At 57.0% G+C, this 12,469-nt stretch overlaps 3 protein-coding genes across 9 annotated transcripts in view; 1 reads left to right on the top strand and 2 right to left on the bottom strand.

Annotated features, from left to right (window-relative positions):
* Positions 1 to 138: 138 nt before the first annotated feature.
* Positions 139 to 2,202, bottom strand: GDPGP1 (GDP-D-glucose phosphorylase 1). 3 transcript variants are annotated; one of them, XM_045196406.3, is made up of 2 exons: positions 2,076 to 2,202; positions 139 to 1,437 (listed from the first exon to the last, which is right to left on the bottom strand). In XM_045196406.3, the coding sequence occupies exon 2, from the start codon at positions 1,426 to 1,428 to the stop codon at positions 268 to 270; it is 1,161 nt and encodes a 386-aa protein (XP_045052341.1). In that variant the 5' UTR covers positions 1,429 to 1,437; positions 2,076 to 2,202; the 3' UTR covers positions 139 to 267. The 3 variants fall into 3 exon arrangements, with proteins under 3 accessions (XP_045052341.1, XP_024417473.1, XP_024417474.1); XM_024561705.4 differs by having other exon boundaries at positions 1,781 to 2,149; XM_024561706.4 differs by having other exon boundaries at positions 2,096 to 2,145.
* A 135-nt stretch (positions 2,203 to 2,337) lies between these two features.
* CIB1 (calcium and integrin binding 1) lies at positions 2,338 to 5,407 on the top strand. The gene is made up of 7 exons (XM_024561741.3): positions 2,338 to 2,543; positions 2,674 to 2,708; positions 3,710 to 3,818; positions 4,376 to 4,526; positions 4,648 to 4,766; positions 4,844 to 4,932; positions 5,147 to 5,407. The coding sequence occupies exons 1-7, from the start codon at positions 2,493 to 2,495 to the stop codon at positions 5,166 to 5,168; spliced, it is 576 nt and encodes a 191-aa protein (XP_024417509.1). The 5' UTR covers positions 2,338 to 2,492; the 3' UTR covers positions 5,169 to 5,407.
* Positions 5,408 to 5,648: 241 nt separating this feature from the next.
* The window catches only part of SEMA4B (semaphorin 4B), a 32,084-nt gene continuing 25,263 nt past the window's right edge, over positions 5,649 to 12,469 (bottom strand). For 3 of the 5 annotated variants that reach the window (XM_053912822.2, XM_053912823.2, XM_053912824.2), the window contains exons 7-15: positions 12,308 to 12,421; positions 12,014 to 12,165; positions 11,007 to 11,188; positions 10,777 to 10,927; positions 9,856 to 10,066; positions 9,640 to 9,755; positions 9,292 to 9,458; positions 7,795 to 7,880; positions 5,650 to 7,532 (exon numbers count right to left, since the gene is read on the bottom strand). In XM_053912822.2, coding sequence (XP_053768797.1) covers positions 6,811 to 7,532; positions 7,795 to 7,880; positions 9,292 to 9,458; positions 9,640 to 9,755; positions 9,856 to 10,066; positions 10,777 to 10,927; positions 11,007 to 11,188; positions 12,014 to 12,165; positions 12,308 to 12,421 — 1,901 coding nt within the window. In that variant the 3' untranslated portion in view covers positions 5,650 to 6,810. Of the gene's footprint in view, positions 7,533 to 7,794; positions 7,881 to 9,291; positions 9,459 to 9,639; positions 9,756 to 9,855; positions 10,067 to 10,776; positions 10,928 to 11,006; positions 11,189 to 12,013; positions 12,166 to 12,307; positions 12,422 to 12,469 lie in introns of all 5 variants that reach the window. The other 2 variants (XM_053912826.2, XM_053912821.1) reach the window with 1 other exon arrangement.

The raw sequence follows: 12,469 nt of genomic DNA, 5'->3' as shown, positions 1-12,469 counted from the left end.
GTGCACGCCCCCTTTGTCAACAGTAGGTTTGACATCCCTGGGGGTTTGTCCAAGAAGAAAGGTGAGAAGCAAATATATCCATGAGAGCTCATTCATTCCATTTATTCCCAAGTCTCTCTTCTTTAAAGAGATCATATTTATCAGTTTTTGGTCCCTCTTAGGCTGAGACAGGTGAGAAGGCAGTCATGAAAGTGCCCAAATGACCGTGATAGGCAGGTCTCCTGAGAGGGACATAGACCAGTGGCAAAAATAAATATTTCCGGAGGATTATGGCTCCTTCTGGGCAGTCAAGGCCACCAGTGCTGCCTGTACCTCTTCTGCCTGGGCTGGGGGCAGCAGACAGTCTTGAATGAGGGCCAGAGCAGCTGCCTCTGTCAGGCTGCCGAAGTCCTGGGATGTTTTGACAGGGAGGTGTCCAGCCAGCTCACAGAGGGCAACATTGAAGGCCTCACTTTCCTTTATCCCAAAGCTGGACTTCCGGGCCCAGAGGATGAGCCGGACCCCTGTGAGAGCTGAGGAAGGTGAAGTCTGTCCAGGTGGGGCTCCCCGGGTCACGAACAGGTTATGTGCAATCTCATGGTCAGTCAGATAGTCAGTGGCTCGACACACCCTGCTTATCAAGGCTTCCAAGTCTGGCCCTGGCCCACTGGTGTAAAAGAGGAAGCCGGAAGCTGGGACAGCCTGGAGCAGGTGCAAATGGCCCCCAGGGTCCAGGGGTTCACTTGGTGCCCTCTCCACGGGCAGTCTGTGAGCCAGGTAATAGCCATGTAGGTGGAGATGGTTCACTGAGGCCAAGCCACCCAGGCTGTTGAAGCCCACACGAAAGCCCGGGTGTGAGCTCAGCAGCACAGCTTCCAGCCCAGCCCGTAGTGCACCTGGCAGCAGGCGTTGGGGGAGTCCTCGGGCCGGCTCGGGCACCAGCAGCACATGGCCCCACTCCAGGGGGCTGACATTAATTATCACGAAGATATCCTCTTGTTGAACACCTGGGAGATCAGGCTTCCGATGCAAACGGAAGAGGACTTCTCCGGGCCGGATTTTGTTGAAGTTAAACTGTTTAGGGTCAAATGCCTGCCTCACGCTGCTGATGTTCTGAGGGGGCCTCCTCTGCACCCCTCGCTCCACATTCAGCTGAGCCACAAAACCCATGGCACCAGGGAGGGTTTGGGTCTGCAGCTCCCCCAGGCAATAACGAAACAGCCCCAGCTCCATCCGCTGCCTCCAGGCAAAGCAGAGTGCAGAATCAAAACGAGACTGAGGCCCAGGCAGCTTGTCCGGGCGACTGGGTGCATTCCTTGGCCACTGAATCCCTTCCCACAGAAGTTCCTGTTGCGTGTAGACAAAATCAGGAATGCCTTGCTCTTCCCAGTCCTCCCTGTTTGGAGGTAGCAAATAGGAAGTTTCATCTGAACCATGTGGAACAGCCATGGAGCTGACCTGAAACAGTCATAAAAGGGGAGAAAACGCATGATGCGATTCCATTTCCAGAGATTTTATTTTCAAATAATCTTTACTTGTTCTTCTGATTACAAAAGTGATATATTCTAAAAATTATATATGTTGGGTGAACTTTTAATGGAGAAAAAACACAACCCTTATTTTAATATCCAGGGGAAAATCACAATTTACCTTTGGCCCCATTATTTTTCTACTTTTTACGGGGGGAGGGACCCCACAGTTCTACTCAATCTCGCCACCTCCTCCTCTCAGTAGCTTGGAACCCTCACCTTTTGCAATAGTGCAAGTTCATTCATTCATGCATTTGTGAATGGGAACCTACCTTGAAGGGTTGTTATAAGAATGGAAATAAGTATGCACAGCGTTTGGCACTCAGTGGGCCTTCAATAAACATCCTCAGTGAGCAACAAGTTTGTTTTTTTCTGGAGAGGCGACATAGGGGTTGCAACACGTGAGGCAGGGACCCGGTAGTATAACGTCTGGATGGAAAAGCCGTCCTGCGGCACTGGGGAAGCCGACGGCCCCTGGTCACTCAGCGAGTTTCCAGGCTGCCTTGGTTCCACAGACTTCCTGCTGCCCTTTACCGGAGCCCGACCAAGGTTGCCGCCAGCACTTACTTCAAGTGAGGAGGGCCTACCGCATGACCTGCGCAAAGTTCCTACAGCTGCCACACCAAGGTAGTGCTACTCTCGACGCGTGCGCAGCCTGAGAGCGCGCACGTCCGTACGCAGGCACGCCGCTTGGCTCGCCCCGCCCAACTTCAGGAGGCGGGGCCGTGTGGGCTGGGCTCCGCCCCGGAGCGTCCGGCCCGCCCTGGGCCCCGCCTCCAACACGCCTGGGACCGCCGGCAGCCGGCAGCTAGAGGCGGAACCCACTGGGAACTCCTAGGAGCTTCAAGGAGGGGGCGGGCCCGGGGGCGGTGGCTCCACAAGCGGTTGCTGAGGGGACGGGACGGTGACGCGGCAGGAGGGCGGAAGTGAGAAAGTTGCCGGCGTCCCGAGACGAGTTAGCGGAACTCTGCGCGCGGCGCGGCGATGGGGAGCTCGGGCAGCCGTCTGTCCAAGGAGTTGCTGGCAGAATACCAGGTGCGCGGGACACCGGGCCCCGGGGAGCTTGCGCGCGGGCGTGTGCCCGGGAGCGGCGTCCCGGTGCCGGCGGCAGGGCGGGTGCGGCCTCCGGGCGGCGGCTGATTCTGAGTCCTGTTCCGCCTTCCAGGACTTGACGTTCCTGACCAAGCAGGAAATCCTCCTGTAAGTGCTGTCTCGAACCTCGCCTCCGAGATCCTCTAGAGACGGCTTCGGGGTCCTCTTTCTTACCGGCGGGGAAACTGAGGCCACCCAGAGGGAGCGGCAGGGGCCCGTCTGAGGTCGGCGGCTGAGCCGGAACTGGAGCCCAGTGCCCGGAGCCCGGGGCTGCGCCCTGCTGCCGGCACACCCTCCCTGCTGGCGTCGGGGACCCAGTTGTACAGCCTTCGGCCAAAGTTGGGCGCTTTTTGGCCCTGTGCTCCGCTGGCTTCTGCATAACCGAACCTCCAGCCCCAGTCCGGCGGGGGCTGCTGTGGCTCTCCAGAGAAGCCTTGGGGAGCGTGGCTCCTTCTCCCAACTTTACCTGAGTAACACAGGAACCGTTAACGCTTATCGAGCACTTACCTTGCGCCAGGGACGGTGCTAAATTACCCTACGTTACCTCATTTAATCCTCCTGAGGGAGGTACGGGGACAACGAAACAGGTCTAGAGAAGCCTGGTACCTTGCCTTACACGACACTTCAGGAGAGGAATTGGACTGGGGCTGGAACTCCCTTCCTAGCCCCAGTTTGGCAGTTTTATGGCCAGGGCCTCCCTTGGCTAAAGAAATCCCAGTGGTGAGTAGGTGGTGCTGCAGCCGAGACAGTTCGGAGTAGCTGCTAAAAGGAGGGAGGCCTTGAGGAACAGGGGATCCCTGGAGTCTTGCTTATTTCCCCGTGTTCTTCTGTGCCAACTTCCGGCTCCTTCCGCGACGTTTCCACCCCTCAGGGAGCTCTCGACCAGGCGTCCAGCACACAGTAGGCCCTCAGTAGATAACCTATTGCTAGAACAGACTCCCAGCCTGTACTGTCTTGTGACGGATCTCCCTTTGACTTATCAAGCCTCATGACTCCGGAGTTCTCTGTACCTGGCCCAGCTCCTCACCTGGTGGGGAATGGGCAGCAGGCAAGGAGTGGGGATGTAATACACAGGAAGGTGGGCCAATGGGTTCCCCTCCTTCTTCCAGAGCCCACAGGCGGTTCTGTGAGCTGCTTCCCCAGGAGCACCGGGGCGTGGAGGGGTCACTGCAGGCCCGAGTGTCCTTGGAGCAGATTCTCAGCCTTCCAGAGCTCAAGGTGCCAGCCCCCCACCCTGCCTCTGCTGTTCTTTTGAGATCATGCAGTCACCGGTCCCACTCTGGTCTTTTCTGTGTTTAGCCCTAACTTCCTGGGGGCAAGGGCTTTACCTATATCACCCAGTGGGATTAGCTAGAATGGTGTTTTTCAGACTGGGATTCTAGGAACACATTGAAGTTTGAGAAATCCTGTTCCAGAGGCTGACTGCCTCTCCGCAGGTCGAGCTGGCACTGTGAAGCTGTGAAAATGTCTACGCAAAAGGCCTGGCCTAGTGCATGTAGCACAGTAAATGTTTAATTAGATGTTCTTTTTGCTTAGGATGGCTTCCTCTTCCTTCTCTGCCCCGCCTCGGCCTGCCTGTGGGTTAACCTCTGACTCCCACTAGCCATCTCCAGCTGGGTCACTGGTCCTCCTGCCTTCCGAAAAGTGCTGGTCATAGTCTCCCATGAGCCTGTGGTCCTGGCGTGGGTCCTGTGGACTGTTCCCTCCAGCTCCCTGTAGGGTTTGAGCGAGACCTGGGCTGCGTCCTGCGGCCTTCACAGAGGCTCTCTTCCTAGGCCAACCCCTTCAAGGAGCGAATCTGCAAGGTCTTCTCAACTTCCCCAACCAGAGACAGCTTGAGCTTTGAGGACTTCCTGGACCTCCTCAGCGTGTTCAGTGACACAGCCACGCCAGACATCAAGTCCCACTATGCCTTCCGCATATTTGGTGAGGCCCGGGAGGGGCCTGGGGGCATGCGGGGACTTATGGGTGGTGCTGGTTGGGAGCTGGGGGGTCATTGGAACTCATCCCGACCGCGTCCTTTTGGGCTCCCTGCGTCTGCCTCTAGATTTCGATGACGACGGGACCTTGAACAGAGAAGACCTGAGCCAGCTCGTGAACTGCCTCACCGGAGAGGGCGAGGACACGCGGCTTAGTGCTTCAGAGATGAAGCAGCTTATCGACAACGTGAGTGGCTGGGCCCCAGGGGGGACGGGGCCGCAGAGCCCAAGGATGGCTATGGGCTGACGCTCTCCCTTCCCCAGATCCTGGAAGAGTCTGACATTGATCGGGATGGGACCATCAATCTCTCCGAGTTCCAGCACGTCATTTCCCGGTCACCGGACTTTGCCAGGTATGACAGTGGTCCCATCTGTGGCATCTGGTCTGGAATGTGACGATGAGGGTGATGCCCAGTGAAAGCCCTGCCTCCTCTGAGTACCCCGAAGGGGACTGCCAGACATGGAACGCAGCCCACCCCGAGGGATCTTAGGGGAGTGGTGGGTAAGTTTGGGTTTAGGCCTCACCCTCCTCTTCCCAGAAAATCCACCCACTCTTCTCTTGTTCAGCTCCTTCAAAATCGTCCTGTGACGGGAGCCCTGGCCTGTCGCCCAGCACCCTGTAGCGGAACTTCCCCATGGCTGAGCCGTGGCCAAGCTCACATCTGTGTGGCCAGGGCCGGCCAAGCTGGCCTGGTTGAGCTGGCACTGTGAAGCCTGGTCCCTGGGCAGGAAAGGACCCTCCATGTCAGGGCCTCACCCCTTCTCATTGCCACCATCATGGGTGTGTGTTTCTACTAATCAATAATAATAAAGGTTTAGAAATTTTCACCCTGTGTGTAGTACTGGAAACGCCAGTGTAAGAAAAGACTGGACTCCTAGGAGACTTGGGTCACACCGGGCCTAAGCCTCTACTGTGGGGACCAGCAGGAAGCCCTCGTGGGGTGGAGACTAGGAAGGGGTAGCGGGTGGGGGGGGGGGGGGGGATCCGCTGCATCCTGATTACGGGAGTCATCACATGAATTTCTGCATGTGGTAGCATTTGTCAAACCTTTTGCCAAAGGAAAAAGCAATTTATTGTGCGAGCATCTTAAAAATTAAAAAAAAAAATTAAAGTTAAACAAAAAACCTTGGCCCGTGCCCTGACCCCGGAGCAGAGTAAGGGCTGAGGTGACTCTGGGACCCTAGCCCCTGGAAATTGGGGGTGCAGAGCCCCCCAGAACTCAGGAAACCAGACCAGCCTCAAGAAGCAATAGTCCTTGAAGAGGAAGGCCCGTGACTCAACTTTAGTTCTTTAGATTTTATTTAAAAAAAAAAAAAAGCATAAAGTGCATCTTATTTAAAAAAAAATATATAAAAGCCACAAAAACTGGGGCCCTTGTGCTGGGCAGTGTCGATATCCCTTAGAGTGGAGGCGGGTGAACTGTGGGGGTGAAGGGGGACTAGGCCTCCAGACAAGGCCAGTGTGGGTGACGGGACAGTGTCACATGGGTTTTCAGGTTGGATGGAGGAAGGCAGGCAACAGTCTCTTCCCAGAATTTGAGGGAAAGGTGAACATCGTCACAAACTCTCCTGAGCTGACGCTGCCTGCTGTCAACATGGCCACAGCCTGATACAGGCCGGGAGGCTCCAGAGCTGGCTCGAGCCCAGGGCCCCGCCAGGGCTGCAGTGCCAGCATACCCTCCGGTCCCTGAGGCGACAGGATGGCGGCTGCAACAACTTGGCCAGCTAACCAGCTGGCCAGGTAGGACCCACGGAGCCCGAGGGGGCCCCTGGCTCTGGGTGACAGGGGCCACCTGTGGCAGTAGAATAAGGCAGAGGTTGGAAGAGGCCAGCGGGTGAGGGATTCCCGACGCTTGTCTCAAACCACCACGCCGGAGAGTCCCCAAAGCCCCCAAGAGGCTGCGAGCCTGCGAGGCTGGGGGCGGACCTGGAGCAGCTGTGTGTGCGGCATTCTCTGTGGTCTCACCCTCATTTCACATTCTCAGTGTTTTTTTTTTTTTAAACAAAAGGCTCAGTTTACACCAGGAGCACTGCTCTACCCACCCAGGCAGGTGCCCGTCTTCAGCCGGGACCTCTGGGGCCATGGCCATCTGGGTCGGAGGGGCCTCGGCGCTTGAACAGCAGGCCAGCTGTCCCCGCCGTCCCCAAGGGCTGGGCACCAGAGTCTAGCCAGCGCCCTCTGAGCTTTCACGGCCCCTGAAGCCAAGGCGGGCTCCTCTACAAGTCAGCTGTCACACCACCGAGTCCCGGATGTCAGAGCCCAGGCGTACCCGGGGCCGGGGGCACACCGGGGACACCTCCACCAAGCTGTCATGGACACTGAGCGGCCTCTTCTCTGACTCAGTGAAGACCTGGGGCCCTGGGGAGTTATCCGACAGAGCCTGGTAGCCTCGGTGGTCAAGTGGGGTGCTCGGGGGACCTACGCCGTTGAGCGGCCGGGTCTCAGGTGGCAGCACCACAGGGCGGGTCTTGGGGTGCACGCTGGCACACTCCCCCTGCTTCAGGAAGAGCTTCATGCCGTCCCGGTGCCGGTAGAGGATGAATAAAATCAGGAGCACAACGGCGAACACGAACAGCACACTCATCACCAGGAACTCGGTCCAGTAGGACTTGACTGCACCCCAGCTGGCCTTGCCCTGGGCTGGCGCGCTCACCCGAGACGTGAGAGGCACTTTTCCACTCCGGCCTGCCACCGTGTCCTCCACCTTTGGGCAATACCTGGCCACCAGCTGCCAGAAGTTTCCCTCCAGAGACCAGCACTGGAACTCCCCCAGCTCCTGCTGGCTGCCCACCAGCAGCAGGTCCCCGGTGGGCAACACCCGGCAGAAGGCAGAGCCATTGACAGGGACATCATTGTGCAGCCAGAGCCGGGTTGCCAGGTTGGAGAGCAGTGGGCAGGCCAAGGTGTTCACCGTGTTAGGCTGGAACTGGACATACTCACAGGGCTCCTTGTCTGTGGGCAGGAGAGGCACAGGGTAGAGGGAGCCTGGCATCCGCCGCAGCCCCACTCACCCACCTCCCTCTGGGCTGCCCCCATCAGGCCTCAAAGGCAATTCTGAGGACATGGGGATTGTGACTCTCACGTCCCAGCACCTTGCTTGTAGGCGGGATGGACGAGGACAGGAGGAAAGGCACTTAACACCCACCAGCGCCTGAATTCAGGAACCTCCTAAGCAACTTGGCCCCTGCCACCCTCCATCCTGACAGGACCTTACCTGCTGGTCCAGCAACCCAAGGTTTGACCGAGGAAGCGTTGCAGAGGTCGTTGGCATTAGCCCCCTCGATGTCCTGGACCCATGGCCTGCGGACCAGAGAGAGTCTGGGGTAGGTCAGGAATGCCCCGTGAGCCTGCACCCCCACCCTAGGTGCAGCCCTGAGGGCCAGGGCCAGAGCAGGGGTGAAAGGCAGGCCCTCAGTCTTCACAGTATTTCAAATAAAAGTCACTATAATGCTTCCCCGAATTACAAAAGCAGTATGAGCATTCAGAAAAAGTCTGGAAGGACACCTGGCTCTGTATATACGTAGCTGTCTTGTTTAAAGCAACGCAGACGCACTGACTCAGTAAAATGTAATAAAGAAGAAAAGTAATTCCCGATGTACTCAGAAAAACTCAGAAATACTCAGCCAAGCACAAAGGCTAAAAATGCTGTAGGCCCTGGCCGGGAAGCTGAGTTGGTGAGAGCATCGTCCTGATACGCAATGTTGTGGGTCCGATCCACCCGGAAACATCATCCAGGAAACACATAAATAAGTGGAACAATAAATTGATGTTTCTCTCAAAATCAATCAATCAATAAAAATAAAAATACTGTAAAAATCACCCACAAACCAGCAGCCAGTGACCACGACGGAGCATTTTTGGTGTGTCCCTCCCAGGGTACGTGTATGCGTTCACATCTGGTTTTGCGACGTATAAAACTGGCACCAGCTGCTGCAGCTCAGTGGATTGAGCACAGGCTGCGAACCAAAGGGTCAGCCCCAATCACGGCATATGCCTGGGTTGCAGGCCAGATCCCCACTGGGGGGGGTGGGGCAAGCAAGAGGCAACCACACATTGATATTTTCTTTCTCCTTCCCTTCCCCTCTAAAAATAAATAAATAAAATCTTTAAAAAAAACCAAAACAACTGGCACCAGCTGTCCCCCTGTGTGCAGCAAGGACACACCATAAGCAGGTAGGTCCCGTTTCTGCTTAAAATGCACTTATTTTACACATATGTAGAAAAAACAGGGAGAATACACCCAGTTCCCGCTGTGACTCTCTAGTGGTGGGATTAGCTGTTGCTGTATTTTGATTGGGCTTATCTCCATTTTCTAAGTTGTCTACCTGAACATTTTATAACCTGGACCAGTTCTGTTGAAAACGGCTTTTAACGCATTCGTTAATGGACTATTGCGTAGCCCTCGTTTTCTGTTGTTTAAATATACTCATGCGCCAATCCCAACTTTCCCGCCAAGCTTTCAGAGTTACGACGACAACTCCTAATTTTCGGAATCACGTCCCTGCCTTATGGGTGGGTAAGGCACACAATTTACCACCTGCACTACAATACTTTTGAGAGTCAGAAGAGGAGCGAGTTCATAATCACATTACGCCAAGACCGTGGTGGCAGGCGAAGCTTCGCAGTGACTACAGAGGGCCTGGGGCCAGTGATGAGGCCAAGGGCACAGGGATGGACAGGTGGGCAGGATGGGGCCTTCAGAAGCTCTCACCTGGAGGCCGCCTCAGGGCGGAAGAGGCTGAGGTGCTGGCAGCTGGAGCCGCTCCAGGCACAGTAGGGGTCCCGGGCCAGGAGGCAGTCCCCGCAGCTCCGGTACAGTCTGCAGTTGGCCACGGGCACCTGGACCACACTCAAGTGGGAGGCAGCATACAATAGTCCCTGCGCAGATGCTGGCATGAGAGGCAGCCAGGGCCACCACCCACAGCCATACCCGGCTCAGGTGCCCAATCAGAGCCACTCCCCAGGGCCTCCTCTCATGCCCTCCCGATACCCTACTGTCTGATTCTTGTCTGTAGAGGAGCACCCCAAGGGTCCTGACCGGCCTCTTCCACCTGCTTACCCTGCCAGGGTCCAGGAGCAGGTTCTGCACGGGCTGGCCCAGAGCGAAGAGCTGTAGTTCCTCAATGATGTGCATTCGGGGGCCCACGTTCACCGCCTTGTGCAGCCAGCCATCCCCTGCAGTGAGGACGGTACTCAGGCCCTGGGTGCTGCCTGCTGCCCACACCCTACAGCCACGCCCTGGGACCTCTGCACCTGCCCTGCGTCAGGCACTCACCGGTGCCCAGGAAGAGGACGTCATAGGTGCCGTGCAGGCCACGGACACGGTGAGCAGCCACGCGCTGGTAGCGGGCCTGCGGCTGCAGCAGCAGCAGGAGGCTGCGAACCTGCCCGTCCATCAGGAAGTGGTCCTTGAGGAAGTTCAGCACGCGGTCCGGGAGCTGCAGGGAAGAGTTGATCTTTCTCTCCCGGGTGCTGTCGGTGATGCACTGCAGGAGAAGGCGGCGGAGTGAGGGTTGGGATGGGCCCTTGGATCCCGCCAGGACAGCTTCTCCAGAGGAAGGCGGGGGTGTCTGGCCTTCCCTCGGAAGCTGCAGGTCTGCAGAGCCCAGATGCTGATCTGGAGGGCAAAGCCCAGGGTGTGGGCACCGAAGGGCCCCCACTGGGTCGTTTCCCTGCTGTGCTGCTTCCTGTCCTGCCCCCAAGGCAGGAGCAGCAGGACCACACTTCCTGCTCCATTAGCACCCTTTCTCTAACCAGGTGTCCTGTGGGGGGGGGCGGGTGAGGCACAGGCGTTGGTGATATACACCCCAGCAGAACCACGCCCAGACGTGCTCCACACACCCGTACCCTGCTCCAGGTCTGCTCTGCGGGGGGGCACACCCCGATGGAAGGGAAGAAGGAAGAACTGCCTCTCCACGGGTTGGCCACACTCCTCACTCAACAATTAAATAAGGAGTCACCGCCATCAATCAGGGAGGTACGCGTGAACAGGCAGTCACACAGGCGGGCAGTAAGTGACCGAGACACCCTGCCCACTCCGAGACAGGTTCGAAGATCACATCTGTCTCAGTGGGACAATCAGGCCGGGACTTTTGTCCCCAAGTTCAAAACCGACTTGGGGAAGCCAAGTCATCCTGGCCGGGGGAGACGCCCCGTCCTCCCAGCACCCCACCCGGGTGCAGGGAGCAGTCCTCACCGAGCCGGGCCGGGGCGTGGGCACCGGGTAGGTCACAGTGTACCACTGCTGCGTCTCCCGGTTCACCTCCTTGTAGAGGCCGCTGAACACCCTCTGCACGTCCTTCATGGAGAAGACACAGACGGCAGAGCCCTCTGCGGTCCCTCTGTGCCTGCAGGAGAAATGGCCGCTGAGCCCAGGAGCCTGGCCACCCCCACCCTCCCATCTCCAGCTAGGTCCGGGGGCCCTACCACTGGGACGTGAAGACCCCGTAGAACAGGGTGTCACGCCAGTCCTGGGGGCTGGAGCTCAGCGTGAAGACATCCTGCAGCACATTGAAGGGGAAGCCGTCCTCCGGCCGCGAGCACAGCAGCTGGGCCTTCAGGAAGGACGTCCAGCGCTGCTGCAGGATCCGCCCGCCACCCTCGTCGCCCTGGGCGGGGGAAAGAGGTCATGGCTTCCCACTCAAGCCCTGCGTTTCCAGTATAATTCTCGTTTGCAAGTAGTTTTCTTATAAATATATATATTTATAAGTATGCAAAAAAGAAAGGATCAGCAAGGAACCTCCTAAAATGTTCACAGCGGTCACTTTGCGTGGTAGGGAAGTAGGAATACAACATAATACCTGACATTTAGTTTGTTGCCCGCCACATGCCTAAAAGGTTTACATGGACTAGTGTAACCTACATGACCAGGAGGCAGGTTTGGTTACCGTTCCCCCTGGACAGACCAGGGAGCTGTCACTGAGCAGGTACGGGACTTGCCCGAGCTCATAAGACAGGCAGGTCCTGAGTGCATGCAGCCTGGCCCCAGAGTCTAGGCTCATTTTTTAAATTGATTTTAGAGAGAGAGTAGAAAACAGAGAAAGAGAAACATCGACTTGTTGTTCCACTTATTCATGCATTCATTGGTTGGTTCTTGTATGTGCTGTGACCGGGGATCGAACCCACAACCTTGGCGCATAGGCACGATGCTCTAATGAACTCCAGCCCAGGGCTGGAGCCCAGGCTCTCAGTCACTATGCTATACCACCTCTTTGTCTTATGATATCTGCACATACTTTTCTGTTCTGTAGCTCACATTTTTTACATAAGAGAAAACAATGAGAGGTATTCTGACTTAAAAGGAGAGAAAAGCCATTAGCTAAGCCGTTTTTCCTGGAGAGCAAGAGAGGCTCACAGAACCGCAAACCTCCCGGTGTTTCCTGACTCTGGACCCGAGGAGTCTTTGGGGGGCTCTGGGAGGCCCACCCTCTCACCTTGCAGATGCGGGCAACACGGGACACGATGGTGTTCTCAAAGAACTCAAACTCCTTGCCGGTCTCGCTGAAGAAGAAGTAGATCTTGTCGTCGTCCCCTCGTGAACTGCCCAGGCTCTCAGGGACATGGGCTGAGGCCACAAACGCCGGGTCTGTGGGAGCCAGCAGGGGGCGCAGAGTCAGCCCAGGAACCCCGAAAAGTCGAGGCTCTGTTCTCAGGCCCCACTGTGGGCAGTGCCCCCCATCGCCCAGGGCTCCATGGCCGGCCCACCATGCGCGGTGGCAGGGCCTCACCTTGCAGCCAGTTGAGGGAGCTCTCCGTCTTGGTGGGGCGGCTACTCTGGCTCCGGGAGATGGCTGGGTCGTTCCCCTGGAAGTTGCTAACCGTTCCAGTGTAGAGCTCGCCATCTGCCAAGAAAATGTTCCCATGGGAACAGACCCCTCTTCCTACTCAGA

This window comes from Desmodus rotundus, chromosome 10 (assembly GCF_022682495.2).
Source record: "Desmodus rotundus isolate HL8 chromosome 10, HLdesRot8A.1, whole genome shotgun sequence".
Lineage (NCBI taxonomy): Eukaryota > Metazoa > Chordata > Mammalia > Chiroptera > Phyllostomidae > Desmodus > Desmodus rotundus.
This window is presented reverse-complemented; position numbering and strand designations above follow the sequence as displayed.